The following is a 22,804-nucleotide window of genomic DNA, read 5'->3' as shown; positions in this document are numbered from 1 at the left end:
AGATGGACTAGCTTTGGCCACTTTTAATCAGATAATCACATGGCATACTATGCTGGAAATGAAAAACAGAAGAATGTTGTTGCATTCACAGTAATAAAGATAATTTCAAGTTCTACACTGAAGCACAATGTTGTAAATAAGATATTATCCACATGGACCCAAGGAAGACCTGTTAATACAACTATGATTCAAATGTACAGACCAACAGCTAAGGCCAAAGAGAAGGAAATTGGAGGTTTTTACCAAATTTTGCAATAAAAAAAAATTAACCAAACATGCAAGTGAGGTAATGATAACTGATGACTGGAATGAACAGCTGGAAACAATGACGAAGGAAGACCAGTAGGAATGTCACGTTAGTGACAGATACGAGGTGAGAAATAGAAGGACTGAAATGTGTACACTCAGTGACTTATTCATTGCAAATATCCTTTTTTGAAAAAAAACACAAACAGCAAATTTATGCATGGACCTCTCCAGATGGACTGCATAGGAATCGACTGACGACATCTGTGTGTTGGAAAAGCTCAACCTTAGCAGTCAAAACCCGGCCAGGCACTGACTGTGGAACTGGCCGTCAATTACCCATGTGCAAGTGCAAACTGGGCTTAAGAAAATTAAAACAAGTCTGCAAGCACCAAAATATGATCTTGGGTGTATCCCACTTGAATTTAAAAATCATCTTAAGGTAAGTTTGAAGCATTGAACACTAATGACTGAAGAAGAGTTGTGGGATGACATCTGTATCATCCATAAAGACGGTAAAAAGTCACCAAAAAACAGGGGATTAAAAAAGCCAAAGGAAGTGGCAAGAAGCTGCGCTGCCATGAGTTGCTCCGTGGGAGAAGGATGGGCATTCTCCTCCCGTGTGATTAACTGCCTCTGAGAATCCACCAGAGGGTCTGCTATGAGTCAGTTCCGACTCTATGCTACAAAACAACAGCAATGATCTCTAGCCTAAGGCTACACAATATACTCAAAACGAAAACTTTGCTATCATACAATCAATGCTAACCAAGCACACTTGGGGGAAAAAACCCACAAATCCTCCAAAACGACAAGAGGACACAGGACTCAGCGCACACTACGTTAGAAAATATGAAAGAAGATGGTGCTTAGGGCTCAGCTCCGAAGTTCCAAAAGAAATAGGTGTCCTAGAGGCGAGGTGGGTCTAGGATGGAGTTCCACTGTATACGTTTCGTGGGAAGAAGCGTCTCGCTTACCTGGTTGAAGGGTTCTCGCTCTGCCTTTGCGGGTTCTCGCTCTGCCTTTGCGGCTTCTGGGCATCTCCACAAGCCGTCCTCGCCTCCGCTCCCGGGGCGCCCTCAGGTTCTGATTCAGACTCGGTATCAAAGCCCGAAGCCAGGAATTCATCTACTGTCAGCTCCGACAAGCGCCTGTGCATCATCACGACGTTACAGTCACAGCGCCCGCCAGCCAAGCCCGCCCCAGGAGCACGGGAAGGGGCAAAGAGGACCCTTTTGGATAACCGTAAGGCCAGAGGCTCAACAGATCCTCGGACCCTCAAACTCACCTCTTCCGATTAAGAGACGCCATGACTGCCAACTAGCAGCGTGGTCGCCACTTCCGGACCCAAAATGCAGTGCGTTGCCGCACTTCCTCCCGGTCGGCCCCACCCCCTGACTCCGCCCCGTCCCGCCTGGTGATTGACTCGGAGGTTCTCAGATTCTGGAGTCGGCGGGCTCCAAGCAGTAGGGTGCGTTCGCCCTTTCGCAGCTGTGGCTGTGTGGCCCTTCCCTGGGGTCAGCCGAGGACATGATTCAATCTCGCCATCTCCACGTCTCCCCTGACTCCTGGACACGGGGCTGGGGGCCGCTAGTCTGCCCATCTCGAACTCTGGCATGCCTCTCATCACTCAATGGACTTTGGTCTGCGCCTCTCTATGCGAGAGACTGCAACGATGGCGCTGTCCTAGGACCTGCGTGTAGCTAGGACGTGTGTCCAGCACAGCTCTCTGATCTCCCGGCCTGGTTCCAAAACATCTACCCGCTTGACCCAAACTTTGCCCGTCTGATCGGGGCTCCAGAAACACATGCTTGTGAGGGCTTCACATCATAGGACAGGAGAGATGAGACAAAAGGGTAGTATATAAAATGCTGGGGGTGGGGGGCTGAATGAATAATAAAAAGGTAGCAGTCCCGTAGGAAAAACACGGGACACAGATGGCAGTGTTGCAAACATATGGCGTACACACAAAAGTGTAGCCTTAAAGTCAATGAGAGGCGCCTGGTGGGGCCACCTAGAGGAGACCCTAGGACAGGACAGACCTTAGGTGGTGCAGGGCTGGTGCCCGGGCAGTGTGAGTCTGTCCTCAACTCCGGGGTTCTGTGTAGGACAGGACTGTGTGAGAATGGCTATGTATACTCTTTCCTGTATGAGCCAACAGCAGGTGCAAAGGCCCAGAGGCAGAGAAGTGGCCTTGGAGAGGGAGAAGAGACAGATTCTAGGTGGGCTAGGCTTTCCCACTCCACATGCCCTGGCCAGGGTGGGCAGATGTGGTCAGGCCTAGGCATGTCGCTCCCAAGCACTCCTCCATTACCCAGTCTGAGAACTTACGGGGTTTGGAAGGCCAAGAACCAGCTTAGAGTCTTCCCAGAATTGATTACTTTAGAGGAAGTCTTTGTGGGTTAAAGTCCTGCCTCGGGACTGACGTCAGTAGGACCCATATTCCACACGGATTCCCTTAAACAACCAGGGAACCGGAAGGCGGGGCGGCGGCGCCGAGAAACAGCGCGCTGCAGGCAGGCGGCGGGAGAGAGCGAGCAACCGGCCGCCACCGCCGTGCAGTCCTCCAGCATCTATCTGTACGTTCATCTTTCGGACTGCGGGTCCGGCGGGTCCGGCGGCCGAGCCCATGCAGCCGCGCAGCGAGCGTCCGGCGGGCAGGACGCAGAGCCCGGAGCACGGCAGCCCGGGGCCCGGACCCGAGGCGCCGCCGCCGCCGCCGCCACCTCAGCCGCCGGCGTGAGTGGGCCCGAGGGCCAAGAAAGGGCCACGATGTGCCAGGGGTCAGCGAAGCGACCATGAGAGGGTCCTGAGACTCTAGGGCATCGCAGCGACCCGAGAGGTCTTCGGACAAGAGGGGGGAAGGAGGACAGGGTGACCGTGACGGGGCACGGGTGCTGTCCCCTAGGCCCGGCTGGGAGGGACAGAGACTAGGGCACCAGCCAGACTCGAAACCTTGCACCCCCAAACTCAGGTCCGTGGGGCGTCTGCATCTCCCGTAGTCACACTGCCCTTGCCACCCCACTTACCTTCAGCACCCACCACCATTGCATTCATCCATGCACCAGCCGGATGTGAGCAGTTGTCCCGGTGACCATCTCTGAGGTTTCATCTCTTCCCATCTGCCCTTGAACCCCCATAGTGCACCAAGATGCAGGCGACCCATGCATAGAACAGGGACACAGCATGGGTGGAAGGAATCAAGTTCAGGGCCCAGTGGAAAGAGCTGACCGCCTTTCCTCCTATGTGTGCGCCTGGCATTGTGATGGCCTGGCATGGTGCTGAGACATCCCACTCAGAGGGCCCCAGATGTTGGGGTTGGCACGTAAAGAGTGTACAAAAGGTCCCAAGGAGGTGTAAGGGGTTCTTATGGGAGGAGTTAAACTGAAGCATTTGGTGCACAGGGTAGCCTGATCATAAGGGGCACTTCATCTGTGAGGGACTTGAATTGAGTGCTGGGAGTAGGTGCGAGGCAAGAGTACTGCTTGGGTTCCGGGGTGCTCTAGGGAGCCTGGGGAAGGGGGGACAACGTGTGGTGAGGGCTCGCTGACGGAGGCCTGGGCCATAGGGATCCTGCCCACATGTGGTGGGGCTGTGGGCAGCTCCCCGATCTTCCATTCCCCCACCCCACAGCCCTGAGGCCGAGCGACCTCGTCCCCGGCAGCCCTGGCCTGCAGCCCCCATGGAGGGGGCGATGCAGCTGCTGAGCCGAGAGGGTCACAGCGTAGCCCACAACTCCAAGCGGCACTACCACGATGCTTTCGTGGCCATGAGTCGCATGAGACAGCGTGGCCTCTTGTGTGACATTGTTCTGCACGTTGCCACCAAGGAGATCCGGGCACACAAGGTCGTGCTCGCCTCGTGTAGCCCCTACTTCCATGCCATGTTCACAAGTGAGTGCTGGTTGAAGGATGGGGGGGTGAATTGGTGGGTCAGTACGTGCCTGGGCCTGACCTCCTGTCCCCACAGATGAGATGAGTGAGAGCCGCCAGACACATGTGACATTGCATGACATCGACCCGCAAGCCCTGGACCAGCTGGTGCAGTTTGCATACACGGCTGAGATCGTGGTTGGGGAGGGCAATGTGCAGGTGAGATCCCCGACCCTTGATGTCATGACATGTCTCTCCTCAACCTCTGTCCCATGGTTCTGCTCCCCTAGTCCTTTCTTCCACCTCTTTCCTGTCCCTCCCCGCCGCCCACCCCTCCGCCTGCAGACTCTGCTCCCAGCGGCCAGTCTCCTGCAGCTGAACGGTGTTCGAGATGCGTGTTGCAAGTTCCTGCTGAGCCAGCTCGATCCATCCAACTGCCTGGGCATCCGGGGCTTCGCCGACACTCACTCCTGCAGTGACCTGCTCAAGGCTGCCCACAGGTACGTGCTGCAGCACTTCGTGGACGTGGCCAAGACTGAGGAGTTCATGCTGCTGCCGCTGAAGCAGGTAACGCTGCCGGCCAGCCGGCCTCAGACCCCACCTCCTGACCTTTAATCCTGACCCTGTCCCATCCCTGCATTTCTTCCTACATCCTTAGACCCCAGCCCAAAGGAACCAGATCTGAGGTTCTGGACCCTGCTCTCCCTGCTTCCCCCAAGAATACTGGGCCCTTGGCCAGGTAGACTCTCCCTCCTGGGCACCCTCAGAGATCCCTGGTCCCTCTCCAAACCTGCCTAGCCTGCGGCCCCATCTCCAGGTGCTGGAGCTGGTCTCCAGTGACAGCCTGAACGTGCCCTCTGAGGAGGATGTCTACCGCGCCGTCCTGAGCTGGGTCAAGCATGACGTGGACGCACGGAGGCAGCATGTCCCTCGGGTGAGAGTGCGCCTGGGCGTCCATGGGCCAGGAGGGGGGGGTCACAAGTGGCCAAGGGCCGACTGTGCCCAGTATCCCATTGATGGGGGATATCCTGTGGTCAGGGACCCTAGTACCAGTCCCCATGTGTCCACGTGGTGGTAGTGGCCAAGGAAGGCTGTGGGAGCTCACAGGAGGGCTCCAGCACTAGGCTGTGGGTCCCCGGGTCTCCCCTGACCCGGTGCCCCCTGCCCCAGTTGATGAAGTGCGTTCGGCTGCCCCTGCTGAGCCGTGACTTCCTGCTGGGCCACGTGGATGCTGAGGGGCTGGTGCGGCACCACCCCGACTGCAAGGACCTGCTCATTGAGGCCCTCAAGTTCCACCTGCTGCCCGAGCAGAGGGGTGTCCTGGGCACCAGCCGCACTCGGCCCCGCCGCTGTGAGGGTGCTGGCCCGGTCCTCTTCGCTGTGGGTACGCCTGACCCTCTGTGTCCCCTCCTATCCTTGTATATGCAGCCTTGTTCCCTGTGACCTCTGTGTCCCTGTCTGTTCTTGTGACATCTGCACAGGATCCACTCACTTGTCTCCGCCTCACCTTTACTCTCCCTTGGTCATTTTCCTACCCGAATCCCAACTGCATCTCCTTCATGTCGTCACACTGTGTCGGCCACTGCACTGTGTCTCTTCATGCCCTCTTCACATCTGTCACCCTCTGCCCACAGAGTCTCCTCCACTGTCCACCGTGTTGCCGTGGCCACTACACTCCCGCACCCAGCACAGTTCACTTCCACGTTAAAGCCTTCCCATGTGCACCTGCCATATCCCTACCCCATGTGCTGTCTTCACCCCCTGTTTTTCTACATCCACCACATCCCCACCCGCACCTGCCCCCAGCTCCACCCTGGAGTCTTTCAGGGACCCTGTACTACATGGCTCACCCTGTCAGACCCCCACATCAGCCCCTCAGCCCCATGTGCCCCTTCTACCCTCAGGTGGTGGGAGCCTATTTGCCATCCATGGGGACTGTGAGGCCTATGACACACGCACCGACCGATGGCACGTGGTGGCTTCCATGTCCACACGCCGGGCCCGGGTGGGTGTGGCGGCCATCAGCAACCGGCTGTATGCCGTGGGCGGGTAAGCACAGCACAGGCACGGGTCGGGCTTGGCACATGCCCTCTGGGCTGGCTCTGACTACCTCAGGGTCCTCTCCAGCTACGATGGGACCTCGGACCTGGCCACCGTGGAATCGTATGACCCCGTCACCAACACATGGCAGCCGGAGGTGTCCATGGGCACGAGGCGCAGCTGCCTGGGCGTGGCCCCCCTGCACGGGTTGCTTTACGCAACAGGCGGCTATGATGGGGCTTCCTGCCTTAACAGGTGCGTGGTGGGCTCTGCCTGGGCCACCCAGGATCAAAGGTCAACCAGGAGAGGCCCCCGAGACCCTTCCTGTTCCTCCAGCCCAGACAAGACCTTCCCTAGGGGTCAACAGGTAGCCCAGGCAGTGGCACTTTGGGGACAGGGCTTCACGGGGTTTGGTCCATGGGACTGCAAAGGCCAGTCCTGGGGCTGGGTGCCCTCCCCGCTTTTTCTTAGTGTCATCTGGCTTCTTCATCTGCAGTGCCGAGCGCTACGACCCCCTGACAGGAGCATGGACGTCCATCGCGGCCATGAGCACCCGGAGGCGCTATGTACGAGTAGCCACACTTGGTGGGTGCCTTGCTGCTGGCATGTGACCCACCGTTGCCCACCCATTTCCCCTGGGGGCCTTACCACACAGCAGGGACTCAGAGGCACTTTCTCTTACAGATGGGAGCCTATACGCTGTGGGCGGCTACGACAGCTCGTCACACCTGGCCACTGTGGAGAAGTACGAGCCGCAGGTGTGTTGTGTGTGTCTTGTAGCTCAGTTTCCCCAATTGCTGTCCAACAGCCAGCCATTGACCAGTGTTCCCTGAACTGCTGTCCCTACCAGCAGACCGCCTCCCCACAACCACTGTTCTCCTGGCAACTCTACCCCCACTAGCAGCCCCTCAGCCCTCTTCCCCTGGCTGCCACTCCCTAACCACTGACCCTGTCACTGCCCCTGTCCCTGGAGCTCGCCCTCTGAAGGCCAGCACCGCACTGTCTGCAGGTGAACGCGTGGACACCCGTGGCCTCCATGCTTAGCCGGCGCAGCTCTGCGGGCGTGGCCGTGCTGGAGGGCGCACTCTACGTGGCGGGGGGCAATGACGGCACCAGCTGCCTCAATTCAGTGGAGAGGTTCAGCCCCAAGGCCAGCGCCTGGGAGAGCGTGGCGCCCATGAACATTCGCAGGTCTGTGCCCAAGTCCTGGGTCCCTGTCAAGATGGGGAGTGTGCCAGAGAGGAGGGGTTATCACATCCACGGGAGGACATTCCCTCCTACACGGCAAGTCTGCCCGCCTAGAGTCCCGCAGAGGTCCCCAGAGACCTACTCCCCCTGGTCACATAGCCCTCTCTTCCATCGTGTCCCAGGAGCACACACGACCTGGTAGCCATGGACGGCTGGCTGTACGCTGTAGGCGGCAACGACGGCAGCTCCAGCCTCAACTCCATCGAGAAGTACAACCCCCGGACCAACAAATGGGTGGCCGCGTCCTGCATGTTCACCAGGCGCAGCAGCGTGGGCGTGGCCGTCCTCGAGCTGCTCAACTTCCCGCCTCCGTCCTCGCCCACGCTGTCCGTGTCCTCCACCAGCCTCTGACCCGCAGGACCGCGCGCCAGCGCCCAGATGCCTTAAGCCTCCCTGGCGGCCTCAGCTCCTCCCGTCCTCACCCCCCACGAGTTGGGTCTAGGTCCGCAGCCACCCCTCCTGGGCCGCTGGGCACTTCCATCCATGTCTCTGTGTTGGTGTCTGTCTGTGTGTGTCCTTATTTATTTACGGAATCGTTTATTTATTCACTTATTTATTGCCTGGCACGCATAGCCACAGCCACTGACTCTTGTCCATTTACTTTCAGTGTTTGGGACCCCATGCCTCTGGGACCATGCTGCCCCCCTGGGGGTCCCCGTACTCACTCCTGGGGGCAGTGTTAATAGGGGAGGAGGCCCCACACTGCCTCAGGGGCTCAGTTTGGGGCAGCGAGCTGGTCAGCGGTGCGCAAGCTGGCCTGGCCCCAAGGGGCCGGCTCCTCTGAGCAGGTGCAGACCCTTGTCTCCCAGCTGAGCGCCTCCTCCCTGTGTCCACGCGTCTGTCTCCTGGGCCCAAGCTGAGCGGGGCTGAGTGCACGCCTCTGCTCTTGCGGCGGCGCAGACCCAACATAGCAATACGCACCAACTCACATAATAAAATATCTCTTGGTCTCCTCGGGCTGTGGCTGAGCGTCTGTCCTTGGGTGACTGTGTCGCTGGCTTGTAGGACCTCTTCTGGGGTGAATGAAGAGAGCCCACAGAGGTTCTCTTTGGGCTGTCTTTTGGGGGTATTCTGGGGAGTCACCTTGGGATATCCATAGAGGAGAGTTCTGAAGATGGTGGTGTCTGACACCACGTCCTGGGGTCCCAGACATGTGAGGGGCTGTTCCCAAGGGGGGTCTAGGAAAAGAATCCTCAGAGGGGGAAGATGTTGGTGGCAGCACCTTTTCCTGCCAGGGTGGGGCGCTCTCTGGATTCGGCATCAGCCAGCCTGTGAGCCCTGGCCCTGACCGAGGGTGGGGGTGAAACCAGGCAGGAGCGATGACCGGGGACTCTCCCCGGCTCCCGTTCCCTCCCCATGGGGCACCCTTGTGCTCTGCCAGCAGGCTCCCTCCAGTCACCGTCACTGGTGACTCAGAGCCTGGAGATTTAGGTGGAAACAGGATGTGTGCTCAGGGGAGTGGGGGCTGAGAGGATCCAGGACCAGGGGTCACTGGACTCACCCAGAGGTCACTGGGGTCACAGGGTGCACAGGTGGTGAAGTGGTCACCAGGCTTTGTGGGGTCACAGGTCTCCACCTGGGGTGGGGGTTGTCATAGGGCTCTTATCCTGGGAGGTCACACCAATCATAGAAGTCTTGGGAAGACCACTGAGTTCATGAAGAAGCTTATTAACTTCATGGGGGTCACTGGGGTTTCTAGGGGTCGTTCAGTTTTCTAGGGGTCATGAAGCTCCTCACAGCACCCTCTGGTGCCCTCACTCAGTGCAGTCCACTGTAGTCCTTCTGGTACACTAGAAGCTGAGGAGGGGTTCTGGTCCAGGTTAAGAGGTGTTTGGGCTGGACACTCGAAGAGACCTCAAAGGCTCAGGTAGACCCAGCCCTCCCCGTGGGCCCCGCCCTCCAGTTCTGGGGCGGGAACGCCCCTTTCCCAGCCCCACCCGAGGCTGGAGGTGAGGCTTCTCCCGACTGAGGACCAGGCACAGCTCTCCAGCCAGCCCATGGGGAACAGCCAGTGCATCCCCCAGGCCCCCCGGAGGCTCCGGGCTTCCTTCTCCAGGAAGCCCTCCCTGAAGAGCACCAGGTGAGGGGCGGGGCAGAGGGAGGCAGCTCGGCCACTGGTGTGGGCTCCAGGTCGTGGGTCCTCCTGCTCCCCGCCAGGCTGTGAGCCCTCCTTCCTGCTCCCCAGAGAGGATGGCTCCAGGAGGCGGGCTGGCCTGTTTGGCAGTGAGGCTGGCCCCGACCGGGACACGGCAGCTGACAAGATCCTCTACTACATCCCTGGGCCGGTGAGCGAGCAGGGAGAGGTACATTGGGGAGGGTGGGGGAAGATCCTTCCTTATATCCAGGGGACAGCAAGCTGCACTGGGTGAGTTCCACTCCCATGGCTGTCACGACTGGATTTGGGCACCCCCACCAGGGTGACCCTGTGTTTAAGCTCAGCTTTGGTTCCTGCCAGCCCAGAGGGTTTCAGCTGTAAAGACAGGGGGACGCAGACACCGCCTGCTGGGCCCCATCCGCCCAGAGTCTGGGGAGAGCGAAACCGGCTGACTGAGTCAGGGTGTCGTGAGCGAGCGGCACCGGGAAGGGGCGGGCCAGCGGGCGGGGCTGGGAGTGTCCCACACCCAGGCCAGCGTCCAGACCTGCAACCCGCCAACCGGGCATGCCCCCACCCCTGCACTTGGGGAACAGAACAATCACCCACAATCCATGCCATGGGCCATTGTGTGGCTGTGATGGCCCTGTCATCCCTTGAAAAGGGGGCAGGGGGTTGAGAACCTGTCCCCTAGGCAGGGACTGCAGGTGTGCTTGCTCTCGCCTCACCCTCAGAGGCTCCCAGGGGTCCAGACTCTCATCCCTCCACTTCCTGTATCCCCATCCTCGCTGCCCTTTTCACCTTACAGTGACCAGAGTCACACTACATGCAGGGTATCCCCAAAATGTGCCACCTCTTGGTGGAGGGAGCTGGAGTCACCCTTGTTCCATTCCAATGGGGTGATGGGTTAGCGGAGCACCAGGGAGGGGGAAATGCTTATTACAATCAGCTGGTCCAGGGCTGGGGGCTCCAGGACTGACAGGAACCCCTTTGCTGTTTTTCCCCTGGGGTGGCACCAGGCTAACAGTGGGAGGGGATAGGCAAGAGTTACTAGCCAGAAAAGGGGAAGGCTATTAAAGAAAAGGGACCACACTTTCTTGTCCTGAAGCTGGGGGAGGAGTCATACCTGTTCTCAGGACCCCCCCATCCCCTGTGTCCCTGTTCTATTCAGACACCCCCCCCATCAGACTATAGTCCCCAAGGCCAGCCTCAGGATGCTTCTGGGACACCATGGCTGGAGAGGGCTGAGCTCCTTGAACCCAGGCAGGTGGGCGGGCAGCGGGCAGACAGGTCTGCTGTGGAGGGGTTCCTGGTTGTGTGGCCTATTTTCAGGTGTCCCAGGCCGACGTCAGCTCCCACACTGGGTGTGGGTGTGGAGGCCCCACCCAGGGGCAGGGTGGCCGAATAAGCTGTGCGTCTGTCTGTTCACATTCCTGGGCTTGCTCAAGAGGTGGCTGTGGCTCAGCCTGGCCAGGGCAGCAGCCATGCGGCAGCCTCAAAGCCCCCAAAGAAAGCATAGCCCCTACTGGACACAGAGCGCCCCCCTGGCGGTCTGCTCTGCTCCCCTGCTTCCCCCACTGGTGACCAGATCCTCTATACAGGGCTGTGTGTGCAGGGCGCTGGCTGGACATGCCCTCCTCCTCCTCTTCCTCCTCCCTCCTCCCTCCTCCAGCAAATAGAGTGAGACCCCCACACTTCCTAAGCATTGACTTTTAGGCCCTCGAAGTTCAGCAGCGAACAAAGGAGACAATGACCCCTGTTCTTGAAGCACCCACAGTCCAGAAGCAGACAGATGACAAATAAGTGGAAGATGTCCCTGTTAGTGTTGGACAACACTGAGGAGAGAAGGGCAAAGTCCCTGGGGCAAAGCCCTGGGGGCTGGGGTGAGGGTGAGCAAATGTTGGGGAGCTGCAATAGCCAGTGCAAATGCCCTGAGGCCAGTGTGTGCTGGTGTGAAGGAGACTAGGGGGAGTCCTCCAGGACGCTCTGGGCCATGGTCAAGTCCTTGGCTTTTACTGTGCATGAGGTGTGGGTGACGCCATGTCGTGTAGGAGCTGCCTTTGTTAATGAAGATTATTGGTGGGAGGAGTCACACCTCAGAAATGGGCATATGGACTGTTTTTTGGGGGGTAAAGGTGAAGAACCAGGTGTTGAACATCTACCAGCCTACACTGGAGAGGTAGAAGGCTTGGGCGTCACTTCACCCAAACACCACAAAACCCCTGTGGCTGACACGTCGTGACAAGTTAAGTAGCCAAATTGAGGTCTCATCGCTGAGGTCACTACAGTGAAGTTTAATCTGTTTAAGTCCAAATCTAATCATTCTCACCACTGTGCCATCTGGCTGTGTATGTCTGTGTTGTTTCTTGAGTCTGTGTATGAGCGTGTTATCTGTAGGTGAGGGTGATGGTCTGTGTGTATGCCACGTGATGGAGGTGATGTGACTGGCACCTGCATGGCTGCCTGACCTCCTGGAGCTCACTGATAGGCCTGCAAGTGCGGCATCTCACTGTGGGCTGACCTGTGTGCCTTCGTGTTTGCCTTGTCCTCTGTGTATATATGTGTACCACCTTCTTATCAAAGTTACCCCTGATAGACTCTGTCCAAACGTGCAGCCCTCCTGATGTCCCTAGTCCCCCTCCCCTTGTCTAAATTGTTAGGTGTCATCGAGTTGAAACTGACTCATAGCTGGCCCTCCAGCAGGTTTTCAGAGACAGTAAATCGACACGGGAGGAGATCAACCATCTTTCTCCTACAGATGGATTTGAAGCTCATGCCTTTGGTTTGGCAGCGCAATTCCTTACCACTAAGCCATCGGAGCTCCTACAAGCTTCTTGCTGGTTGTGTAGCTAGGTCCTGTGTCACCAGAGTCGGAGAGGGGTCTGTCCGGGACACCTAGGTCAGCTGCAGAGGCAGGTGCTGAGGAAGTGTCTGTTGAGGGAGGGGTCTTGGAGACGCTGAGGCCAAGGGTCATCTGGTGTAGAGGAGCACCAGGACTGTTGTAGGTCCTGGGACCTCAGACCCAGACCTACCTCTGGGATGGGCTGCTGCCCTGAGCTCTTCCCCAATCCTGTCCCAGGACATCCCAGGCCTGGAGGGTCAGAGCGAAAGCCTGGACCAGCCATTCCTGAGTGTGTTCAAGAAAGGACGGCGGAGGGTGCCCGTCAGAAACCTGGGCAAGGTCCTGCACTATGCCAAGGTCCAGCTTCGGTTCCAGCATAGCCAGGTGGGTGCCCAGCCAGGGACAGGTGGACACCTTCAAGACCAGCCTCCTGTTACCCCTTGGGCCCTCAGACCTCTCATGCTCTCCCCCCAGGACACCAGCGACTGTTACCTGGAGCTGTTCCCTTCTCACCTCTACTTCCAGGCCCATGGCTCTGATGACCTTACGTTCCAGGTGAGAAGGGAGACTGAGGGCCAGGTTACTACTACCCCACGACCCGCTGAGGGCTGGAGGGTAAGGGAGGATGCAGGGGAGTAGCTGGTTGGGGTGGTGAGGACTGTGTGTCCCCCAGAGACCCCCCTCACCCTCCCGCATGGCCTGACAGGGGCTGTTACCACTGACAGAGCTGAGTGTTTGCCCCGTGGAAGGGTCCGAGGAGCATGCCTTCCAGATAACAGGTGAGGAACAGGAAGCTGGGGCATTTTCTCACCCTGCCTGTGTTGCCCTCCCCAGAACTGACCACACTGGGTCTACTGGGTGCTCTTGGTGCCAGTCGAGGCCACTGGACCAAACCCTAGTCCTGGGTTGCCTTCTGCGAGTCATGTGGACACGCAAGTGGGTGGGCTGAGCTTGGGGGAGGAGCAGCAGGCTTGGGGACTCTCAGAGCTGTGGTGTGGGTCCCTTCATTGTCTGAGACCCACTGCCCGCTCACCCGCTGCAGGCCCACTGCCTGCCCCACTCCTCGTGCTCTGCCCCAGCGCCGATGAGCGTGCCCACTGGCTCTACTACCTGGAGAAGCAGATGGCCCTTGTTGGGGGGCTGCGGCGCTGCCACTCGGTACCCCCACAGGTCAGTGCCTGGCGCAACTTGGACCCAGCTCCTATCCCATCCCATTCTATCCTATCCCACCCCATCTCTTCCCCCTTCCTTGGTTGGCCCTAACCCTCCCTTTGCCAGGGTCCCCATGGGGAGGAGCTCCCCTGGACTCTACAGCGCCGACTGGCCCGGCTGCGGACGTCCTCGGGACACGAGTCCAGAGGCAGTGCCATCTGTGCCTCTCGGGTCAAGCTGCAGCATCTGCCTTCCCAGGTGGGCAGGGCGGGATGGGAGGGGGCTGGGAAAAGGACAAGAGAACCTTGGGGAGCAGGGTGATAAGAGGCCTATGGGAGGGCAGGATGAGGGTCTTGGGGGAGGGACATGAAGAGGGGAGACCAGGGACAGGATGAGGGGCCTTGCAGAGGGGCGTGAAGACTCTGAAGCAAAGCAGTCAGTAGCCTGGTCCTTCGTGTCCAGCAGCTCCAGCCTTGTCCTCTGCCCCATGCCCACAGGATCTGTGTGACCGGCTTCTGGTCCTGTACCCAACCTCCCTGGTCATCTTCTCCGAGGAGCCTGATGGACTCTGCTTCAAGGTGAGCCCCTCCCCTCTCTGGCGATCTGCCTAGGGAGGTGCCTTATGCGTGGGGGTGGGAGGGGGCCGGGACTCAGGAGGAACCTGTATTTCGGGGCCTGTTGGGACAGAGCACGCTGGCCCCGCCTGCCCTGCCCCGCTGCCCTGGTCAGTCTGGTCTCTCAGCTCAGATGTGAGTGAAGAGGTTCTCTGAGGCCTCCTTGAACTAGGAAGGACAGTCCTCGGTGACAAGTCAAACTGGGCTTCTGGCTCCCAGCCCCTCGGCTCCCTGAGGGCAGTGAGAGACCTGGGTGTTCTGAGCCTGTGTGTGCATGTGTGGCCCTGTACATGGTCCTGTGTGAGCTTCCACATGTGCGCCATATCAATGCCTGAGTTCATGTATGTGAGCCCATGTGTACATGGTCTGTATGTGGTCCTGTGTGAGATTCCATGTGTGGTCCATGTTGGTGCCTGTGTGTGAATCTCTGTGGGAGTGTGCACAGGTGATAGTGTGTGTGTGAATGTGCACAGGTGATACTGTGTGTGAATACACATGTTCCATCTCATGTATGTGTCTTCAGAGAACCTTCCAGCAACTCCCCGCCCCCATACTCTCATCTGCTCTGGGGGGCAGGGCTGAGGGATTAGCCTTGTAGGGGAAGGGGACCAATGCCAGCCTCGCCCACCCCACAGGGGGAGCTCCCACTCAGCGCCATCCACATCAACCTGGAGGAGAAGGGGAAGCAGATCCGCTCCTTCCTGATCGAAGGTGGGCTGGTCCCAGACCCCTGCCCCGTGTCCCTACAGGGTGGGGTGTGGTCCTTCGTGGACACCTCACCTCATGTCCATCCGTGTCCAGGCCGCTTCATCAACACCATCCGTGTGCTGTGTGCCAGTTATGAGGACTACAGTCACTGGATGCACTGCCTCCAGACCGCTGCCCTTAGGGACAGGGGCCCCGCCCTGCCCAAGCCATGGATACCCGTGCAGGTGAGCGGCCTATGTAGGTGAGGGGGTCAGCAAGAGAAACTGGACAGGGCTTCTCAGTGCCCCTCCCAGCTGTGGTAAAAATGGGCACAAAATGGTGGGTCGAGGTATGGGTAGGCAGAGGAGCGGATGACCACCCAGCCCACCCTCCGCTGCCCAGGTTGCAGGTGGTGGCCGCGGCTCCCTCTCCTCAGATGGACGGACCAGCTGGGGTTCTGGATGCCCAGCACCCTCGTCCACCTGCACCAGTCACTCCCTCCCCGAGTCCATGCCGTTGCCCCCTGCATGCTGCCCTGCCCAGCCTGGACCTGTGAGTACCACGGTGGGGGTGGGAGCGGCCACAGCTAGTATGTACCAGGGAGCCTGGTTCCCACAGTGCTCAGGGGAGGGGACCCAACAGGAGGAAATTACATGAAGCCTCCAAGGGTTGTGTAGGGGAGGGATGTGATGGAGACCTTCTGGAAGCTTCTTGGTTCCCACAGGAACAGGCTGACCCAGGCTACGCCAGCATCAACCGCCGGAGGTCAGAGCTGAGACGAGGGGGCAGCAGCAGGTCACCCAAGGGCAAGACCCAGGGAGAGAGGCCCAGCCCAGTCCCCCCTCTGCACTTGGACCTGGACCTGACCAAGGTGGGCCCGATCCCCTGACCCTTGCCTTGGCCCCAGGCCCCGCTCTCACTCTCTCACCACCTTGGCTTCTGCCCCTCATGGGCCCCCATAGGCCTGTTACAAGGAAGAAAGCGCTCAGGCCCCTTTAAGCTCAAGGAACTTGTCTCTTCTGACTTCTTCACCACAGCCGAGCAGACTGAGCCTGGAAGGGGGCCCAGATGACCCTTTGGAGCCACCACACTCTCCACTCTATGCTGACCCCTACACCCCACCTGCTACCTCCCACCACAAGATCACAGACGTCCGGGGCCTGGACGAGGTCAGTGTCCTGATGGATGAGGAGGGGCTGGGAGGGGCCAGAGCCTGAGATTTAACATGTGCCCCAAACCCAAGGTCTGAGTATGACCGGGGATCTGCAGTGTCCCCTTCACTTGGAGTCTGGGAGCGTGAATACTTCTGTTCTGAGGCTCAGAAGCCTCTGCTCTGCTAGGGCCTTGGTGGGAGGACAGGAGGTCACTGCATGTCCGGTCACCCAGGCTTTCCCCACAGTTCCTCAGTGCCATGCAGAGCTCCTCTGGGCCTGACCCACCTAGTGCCTTCCCCGCTGTCCCTGTGTCGGTGCCTGTTTCTGAATCCAGCCCTGGCCCCCACCAGCTGCCCAAGAAGGGGGCCTCACAGGGTCGAGCGTCTCAGAGACACCGAGGCTCCTTCAAGGGTCGGGGGCCAAGGCCCCCAGACTCCCCTCAGCTGGTAAGTAGCAGCCTGACTTGAGGAAAAGTGTGTGGGAGGGGGTCACATGGCAGAGTGGGGTACAGAGGGAGGGGTGGCATAGGGAAAGATGTGGTATTGCAAAGAGGGGTCAGATGAGAGAGTAGAGTGCAGGAGAGGGGTAGGGTATGTAGTGGGTGGGGTGGTGAGGGAGAAAGGGGGGCCTTCCACAGCCCAAAGGTGCAAGAAAGACAGTATGAGTGGAGATGGGGTGTCAGAGGCAAGGAGCAGAAAAGGCAGCAGAATTGGAGAAGGGAGACGAGGAAGTGGAAAGGGGAAGAGGCAGGGCCATAAGGGTGAGGGAGGCCTGGCCGACCGGGAGGGTGAGCCTGTACCCCAGGCCCCTTAAGCTCCCTCCCCAGGAAACAAACAGGGAAAAATCATGAGGCTGGAATTCTGGCCTCAGACTAGCTGTTTGGGGCCCCCAGGTCTCCCCTTTGAAGGAAGGTTCACCTAAACGCCTGCTGACTCCCCCAGGTGAGTGAAGGGGCTTCCCTCCACCCCCACCCTGGGCCTGGTGGGGCCCAGGCTCCCCCAGCCTCTCCACCAACACCCTTCTGCCCTCCAGCCGCCTGCTCCCCCCAGAGACGTGCAGACCCCAGCTATGACAGCGTCTTGGACGAGGCCACAGCGCCCTCTCACCAGAAGTGTCCCCGGCCAGGCGGACCAGAGGCCGAGCGTGCTCTGACCCAGTGGATCTGATGCCATCGTTGTGCTGGGACAGAGGGTGGCTGCTTCTCAGAGGCCACCACTTCAGTGCTTGGGCTTGGAGGGATCTACCGAGGGGTCTGGGTGGGCCCATGGATCAGTTGTCGCCTTTGACCTGTTAAATTCAGGGCCCCTGGGGCCTGAAACTCTGGACTCTGGCTCCCAGATGCCTCCAGCAGCTAGAGGGAGGTCATGAGGGGAGCTAGTCCCTCATGGGATGCCCTCCCTGTGTTGTTGGGACCACAGATTGGAGGGGTCATCAGGGTGGTCCCTCAGCCTTGCTCCCCAAGGAGGAAGTGGGGGAGGGGAGTTGCTGGGTGCTTCATCTAGGGGTCAGAAGGCAGTACTGGTGTGAATACTCAGTAGAGGGCTGAGAAAGTAAAATAGGTGAGGGTTTGTGTATGTCAAAGGGGAAATGTCAGTGGACACGAGGGTCAGAAGTCAGTTTGAGACATCCCACATGGAAGGGTGAATTGCAGGGAGGTTGGAGGCCCTGGAGTTGCTTGGGCCTGTGTGAGCTGGGGGAGGAATGGTCAGGAGAGACTAAACACTAAACAAGAAAGAAAGAAAAGGAGATTTTATTGGTTCTGTGTGTGTTCACATGTTCCCCGCGATGACGCTCCTTGGGACCCCAGTCCTTGCTCCCACTTCACAGGGTACCTACTGAACTTACCCCCCGCCCCCACACTATCCAGTCAGACTCCTCAGCCACCATTATGCTGCCCATGGGACCCCTGGGAGAATCCCAGCTCCCCAGCTCCCCACCACTGCCCTGTGTCCACCTCTATACCCTCTGTCCAGAGCCCCCAAAGGTTGGGTCGAGGCTCCACCCTGCAGACCCCTATTCTACAGGGGCTGCCTGTAATCTCTTTCTCCTGGTGTCCCTGCTCTTGTGCCAGCCTGTCCAATGCCTTAGCTACAGCCTTCAGTACTGAGAGGTCTTAGAGGCCCTCACTAAGCCCCCCACCTGGGAGCAGGACAATGACTCCTGGGAACCCCCTGGCCTAGTGGCCTCAGCCTCCAATTGCTTCTCTCCATCAGTCCTCCCTCTGTGTCCTTGCTGCAGTCTTCACCTGATCCTGCCTGCCCTTCACGGGGGATGCCAGGTGGGGCACAGCTAAGCAACAGGGCACTTTCTTGTTCGCAAATGTCCCACCCACCACCATAAGCCTGCCATTCACGTTCCTCTGGGCATCCTGCATTTCATTTGCTGAATCATCTGGTCACACTACTGCCCACCTCCCTGCTCCAGAATCTCCCCAGTGATCAGAGAGGGGGCCGTGGTCCCAGCCACTTGCTGGAACCTCTGGTGGAGTCAGGGGGAACCAGGATCAGGACGTCAGGCTCCCATCTGATCACGTGGGAGTCAGATTTAGGTCCAAAGACACCGCCATCACGTCAGCACCTGTGACCAGCTCCTGGTCCTCTCTTCCTGGGAAAGGCTGACTCCTAGGAGCTGGGGCTGGGGCTGCGGCTGGGGCTGCGGCTGCGACTGGGGCTGGGGCTGGGGCTGCGGCTGCGACTGGGGCTGGGGCTGGGGCTGCGGCTGGGGCTGCGGCTGCGACTGGGGCTGGGGCTGCGGCTGCGACTGGGGCTGGGGCTGGGGCTGGGGCTGGGGCTGGGGCTGGGGCTGCGGCTGCGACTGGGGCTGGGGCTGGGGCGCCCCCGTGCCACCTGGCGGCGGAAGTACCGGATGGCTGAGATGGTGCCAATGTTGGCCAGCAAGACTGCAAGAGAAGTGCCAAGACCCTGAGTGCTGACTGAGACGTGGACACCCCCTTTCTGCCCATAAAACGCCTCCCTAAAAGGGTCAGAGAAGGCTAGCCATGGGAGGAGCAAGGTCAGGGGAGAACCTCAGATTCCTTGTCCTACCAGTGCCCACCCCCTGCTGGGCCAGGTGCCCCTGGTGAGGCTTTCTCTCACTTCCGGTCACCAGCCCCCACCCTTCCCCATAGGCCCTCAAACCTGTTTTCCAGGCATCTGGGGTGTGCAAGTCTGATGTCCTCACAGCCCACGTGGCAAAGGCCACAAACACCAAGCACATGTCCTTCTGGCTGAAGGTAAACACGGGGAGAGGACCCCGGGGTTTGCCTAGGAAACAGAGACACATATCCACTCCAATTGTTCTCAGAGGCACACTGCACATCCATCCCCAACACGTCTGTCCTGAGTTAACATCTGCCTCTGACATGTCTGTTCTGTGTCCTGTCTGTCCGGGATGCCTCTTTTTTTTTTTTTTTTTTTAGTCACACCTTCCCTGTGATGTGTTCTCCCGAGACACCTGGTGGTGTGTGCACAGCTGAGTCAGAATGATGGGGACGTCCCACTGTGAGCCTTCCTTCTTGCTAAATGCCTTGCAGAGGTGACAGGAGACCAGGGTGAACCTCCCAGATCTGGGCAGGTAGCCAGGCCTGAGGAATAGTCTCTGCCAAACCCCAGGGTCTTGGGGGAGCCCTGAGAGCTGGCTCTTTCTTCTCATCAGTTCTGGCCCTCCCTCCAGCTCAGGACCTGGTCTGCTGCCCCCTTGGGTCCTGCCCAGCCCCTCCGCAGTCACCCTCTTGGCTGAGCTCCCTGGACTGTCTGTTCCCGAGACCTGGCTGTGGGGCCGCCTGGCACTCACCTGCTCGCCTGCCCGCCAGAACAAGTGCATCTGTGGCCACCCTGGGCTCCGGTGGGGGACTCAGCTCCAGCATGCAGCCTGGCCTCTCCTCCCCAAAGAAGTGCTCATAGGCCTCAGGGAGAGAGATGGGCACTGGGTCTCCAGGTGGAGGAGCTGGCCCAGGCTTGGCCGGCACAGGGTCAGCTGGCATGCAAGGGGCTACAGGGCGGCCCCCATGTGGCCTCGGCCTCTGGGGCCTGCAGTCTCGGAAGAAGAACTCACAGACATCCGGCCACTGCATGTCCCCCGGGACCTGCCCAGCCGCCCCTTCCTCAGCATCTTCCTCCTCCTCTTCGATGGTGTCACAAAACAGAAACTCATAGGCCTCAGGCAGCGTCAGGGCAAAGCTCCCCGACCTGGGGCCTTCCAGGGTGGAGGGGGCAGGGGGAGGCAGGTGCTTGAGGATCCGAGGCTGGGGGGGCCGGGACCGGACCGCAACAGCGTCCCAGGCTCCTGGTGCTGCTCGGCCCCCCGCTGCCACCCTAACTGGTGAGAGTGGGCCTGGGGTCATCGCAGGCCCTGGTTCTTGGGAACTGGGCTCAGCCATAGAGAATCTCACTTTCTTCTTCTTGGGGATCTGGGTAGGACCTGGAGGGAGGTCCCCTGAGAGGTGCCTGGTGGCATCTGCTGAAGGCTTGGGCCCCTCTGAGGATGAAGTGAGACTCAGATTCAATCTAGTTGTAGGTCCAGGTTCCCCCCCACCAGGCTGGGCCCCAGGAGCAGAGGGCTGGGAGGGGACAGCTGTGGTCACTTTGGGGTCAGGAACACACACATCCACACTGGACTTGTCCTGGGGGTCAGGAGGGGACAGAGCTGAATGGAGGGTAGCCACTGAGATAGGAGTAGATGGATCCACACGAGGTTTGACCCTTTGGGCCAGTGTCGGCACATCCACATCCAGCCCAGGTGTGAAGACGGGAGCAGACAGTATTCCACCTGGTGGAGACTGGGGTCCAGGTGTAGGTGGAACCCCACTGAGTGGAGGCTTTGTGTCAGGTGTGGACACAGCACCACGGGGTGAAAGCTCAGAGCTGCATGTTGATGGTGCTCCTGTGGGGGGTGGCTCAGAGTCAGGTGCACACACGGCCCCAGTGGATGGTGGCTGAGTGTCAGGAGCAGGCAGGACCCCATCAGAGTCAGGTAGAGGCAAGACCCCATCAGGAGGTGCAGATAGAGCCCCACAAGGTGGAGGCTGGCAGTCAGGTGTAGACAGGGTCCCATCAGGAGGTGACTCAGATGGTGTGGATGGAGCCATACATGGTGGAGGCTGGAAAGTAGGTGTAGACGGAGTACTGTGGATGGGCGGCTGGGAGTCAGGTGTAGACAGTGCCCCATCAGATGGCGGTTGAGGGTCTGGTGTAGACAAGGCTGCATCAGAGGACGAGTTCTTAGAGTCAAATATAGACGAGGTTCTCTCGGAGGATGAATTGTTAGAGGCAGGTACAGATGGGGCCCCATCAGGTGGAGTCTGAGAGTCAGGTATATACAGGGTCTTGCCAAAGGATGACTTCTTAGAGGCAGGTGTAGACAAGGCTCCGTGAGGGGGAGGCGGAGAGTCCGGTGTAGACAGGGCCGCACCAGAGGATGAGTTCTTAGAGTCAAGTTCTGTTGAGAACCTGTCAGGGGATGACTTGTTAGAGGCAAGTGGAGATGGGGATCTGTCAGGTGGAGTCGGAGAGTCAAGCGTAGACAAAGTCCCATCAGGTGGGAGCTGGGAGTCAGGTGTAGACAGAGCCCCATTGGGGGATGGCTCAGAGTTAGGGGTGCACGTGGGGTGCAGCTCGGCTAGGGCAGCTGTTCCGACCTGGTCTGCATCTTTCTCTGTCTTGAATGCAGAGGTGGGCAGCCTCACCCCAGGTGCTCGTCGTGGAGCCGGAGTTGGGGAGCTGGAACCAGCCCCAGGAGTCTGCGCAGAGTCCAGTCCTTGCCTGGTGACCGTGGCTCCCTCTGCAGCAAGGACCCGGGGCTTGGTCTCGGCGGGCGGCGAGGAGTCTGGCTGGGCTGAGGCTCCCTGGGGTCCACCTCCCTTGCCACCTGTTGCACGTCTCTTCTTCCTGCTAGGACTCCGTGGTGGCACCCCAGGGCTGCTGGGTGACTTCTGAGGGGGCTTGGGGCTGTGAGAAGGCTCATTCGGGACCCCAGGGGCAGGGCCACGGGGGGCCGGGCCCTGGAGAAGCCTCTGCATCTCGCCTCCTGGACACTCAGGCCCCAGGCAGGACACAGCACGGACGGGAGGGCCTGCGCCAGAGCTGAAGGGCAGCCGGGCTTCTGTCTGTGCGGACGTGCTGGGTGTCTGCTGACCAGCCCCCAGGGCCAGGCTGAGCTCACACCTGCTGACCAGCGGCTGGGTGTCTGCGTCCTTCTGCTCCTCACGGCCCCACTGGCCCCTCCTTCCCAGAACCAGCTGCCCAGTGAGGAGGGGTGGGGGCCCAGGCGGGCTGCTGCCACTGCTGTCCCCTTGGTCAATGTCACTGGACAAGGGCTCATCCCCAGATGCCAGATCAGCCTGTAGGAGGCCACACTCATCGGCAGTGGCGGAGAACTCAGCCCAGTCCTGGTCACTCAGCTGGACGCTGTATTGGAAGTTTTCCATGTTGAGTCAGCCAGGCCCCCGCAGCAGGTGGAAGAATGGAGACGGGGTGTCAGGGGCCCTGGCCTGGGGCAGCAGGTAACGCCCTCCCCAGGGGCTCCAAGGACAGCCCCGTAGGCCTCTGTCCAGGGGATCTGTGCTCCATCCCTGCCCTGAAAGAAAGCAGAATGGGCTATTCCAGTAGGAACAACGTGTTCTTTCCAAACCTTTCTCTTTGCTTCCTCCAAGATGGAAAATCTTCCACTTCCACTCTGCCCCTTTCAAGGGGAGCCTGTGATGATTCTAAAAGAGGCCAGATGATGTCCCTGACGTCAGACAAGGCGTCAGAGCCTCACAGTCCCTCACGCTGAAACGCTGTCACTCCATGATTCCTGCATTTCTTTGCACATCTCAGGGGTTGGGCTTCCACTGTTCTCTTCCTCCAAGGAGACTCTGT

At 59.4% G+C, this 22,804-nt stretch overlaps 3 protein-coding genes across 3 annotated transcripts; 2 read left to right on the top strand and 1 right to left on the bottom strand.

The window, feature by feature from the left end:
- Positions 1-2,875: 2,875 nt before the first annotated feature.
- On the top strand, positions 2,876-7,794 carry KLHL17 (kelch-like family member 17). Its single transcript, XM_006885853.1, has 12 exons — positions 2,876-2,985; positions 3,880-4,139; positions 4,216-4,337; positions 4,464-4,685; positions 4,936-5,052; positions 5,289-5,502; positions 6,023-6,167; positions 6,246-6,413; positions 6,655-6,743; positions 6,843-6,916; positions 7,168-7,349; positions 7,529-7,794. Exons 1-12 carry the CDS (start codon positions 2,876-2,878, stop codon positions 7,755-7,757), a joined length of 1,932 nt encoding a protein of 643 aa, XP_006885915.1. The 3' UTR covers positions 7,758-7,794.
- Positions 7,795-9,403: 1,609 nt separating this feature from the next.
- Positions 9,404-17,113, top strand: PLEKHN1 (pleckstrin homology domain containing, family N member 1). Its single transcript, XM_006885959.1, has 16 exons — positions 9,404-9,486; positions 9,592-9,691; positions 12,578-12,724; positions 12,815-12,895; positions 13,047-13,119; positions 13,383-13,510; positions 13,655-13,750; positions 13,990-14,070; positions 14,742-14,817; positions 14,908-15,019; positions 15,177-15,345; positions 15,518-15,664; positions 15,831-15,962; positions 16,193-16,393; positions 16,840-16,888; positions 16,980-17,113. Exons 1-16 carry the CDS (start codon positions 9,404-9,406, stop codon positions 17,111-17,113), a joined length of 1,809 nt encoding a protein of 602 aa, XP_006886021.1.
- A 1,455-nt stretch (positions 17,114-18,568) lies between these two features.
- LOC102858592 (uncharacterized protein C1orf170 homolog) lies at positions 18,569-22,371 on the bottom strand. The gene is made up of 3 exons (XM_006885958.1): positions 19,740-22,371; positions 19,085-19,210; positions 18,569-18,846 (listed from the first exon to the last, which is right to left on the bottom strand). The coding sequence occupies exons 1-3, from the start codon at positions 22,369-22,371 to the stop codon at positions 18,569-18,571; spliced, it is 3,036 nt and encodes a 1,011-aa protein (XP_006886020.1).
- Positions 22,372-22,804: the final 433 nt, after the last annotated feature.

The sequence above is a fragment of the Elephantulus edwardii genome, unplaced genomic scaffold (assembly GCF_000299155.1).
Source record: "Elephantulus edwardii isolate Elephantulus edwardi_28Jun2011 unplaced genomic scaffold, EleEdw1.0 scaffold00045, whole genome shotgun sequence".
NCBI classification, from domain to species: domain Eukaryota; kingdom Metazoa; phylum Chordata; class Mammalia; order Macroscelidea; family Macroscelididae; genus Elephantulus; species Elephantulus edwardii.
This window is presented reverse-complemented; position numbering and strand designations above follow the sequence as displayed.

Coding starts and splice junctions, on each gene's coding strand:
- KLHL17 (XM_006885853.1), top strand. CDS start 2,876: ATGCAGCCGCGCAGCGAGCGTCCGGCGGGCAGGACGCAGAGCCCGGAG. Junction 6,917..7,167: donor TGGAGAAGTACGAGCCGCAG/GTGTGTTGTGTG, acceptor CACTGTCTGCAG/GTGAACGCGTGGACACCCGT. Junction 7,350..7,528: donor GCGCCCATGAACATTCGCAG/GTCTGTGCCCAA, acceptor ATCGTGTCCCAG/GAGCACACACGACCTGGTAG.
- PLEKHN1 (XM_006885959.1), top strand. CDS start 9,404: ATGGGGAACAGCCAGTGCATCCCCCAGGCCCCCCGGAGGCTCCGGGCT. Junction 12,725..12,814: donor TTCGGTTCCAGCATAGCCAG/GTGGGTGCCCAG, acceptor CTCTCCCCCCAG/GACACCAGCGACTGTTACCT. Junction 12,896..13,046: donor CTGATGACCTTACGTTCCAG/GTGAGAAGGGAG, acceptor ATGGCCTGACAG/GGGCTGTTACCACTGACAGA.
- LOC102858592 (XM_006885958.1), bottom strand. CDS start 22,371: ATGGAAAACTTCCAATACAGCGTCCAGCTGAGTGACCAGGACTGGGCT. Junction 19,211..19,739: donor TCTGGCGGGCAGGCGAGCAG/GTGAGTGCCAGG, acceptor TCTGTTTCCTAG/GCAAACCCCGGGGTCCTCTC. Junction 18,847..19,084: donor CCCAGATGCCTGGAAAACAG/GTTTGAGGGCCT, acceptor CTTCTCTTGCAG/TCTTGCTGGCCAACATTGGC.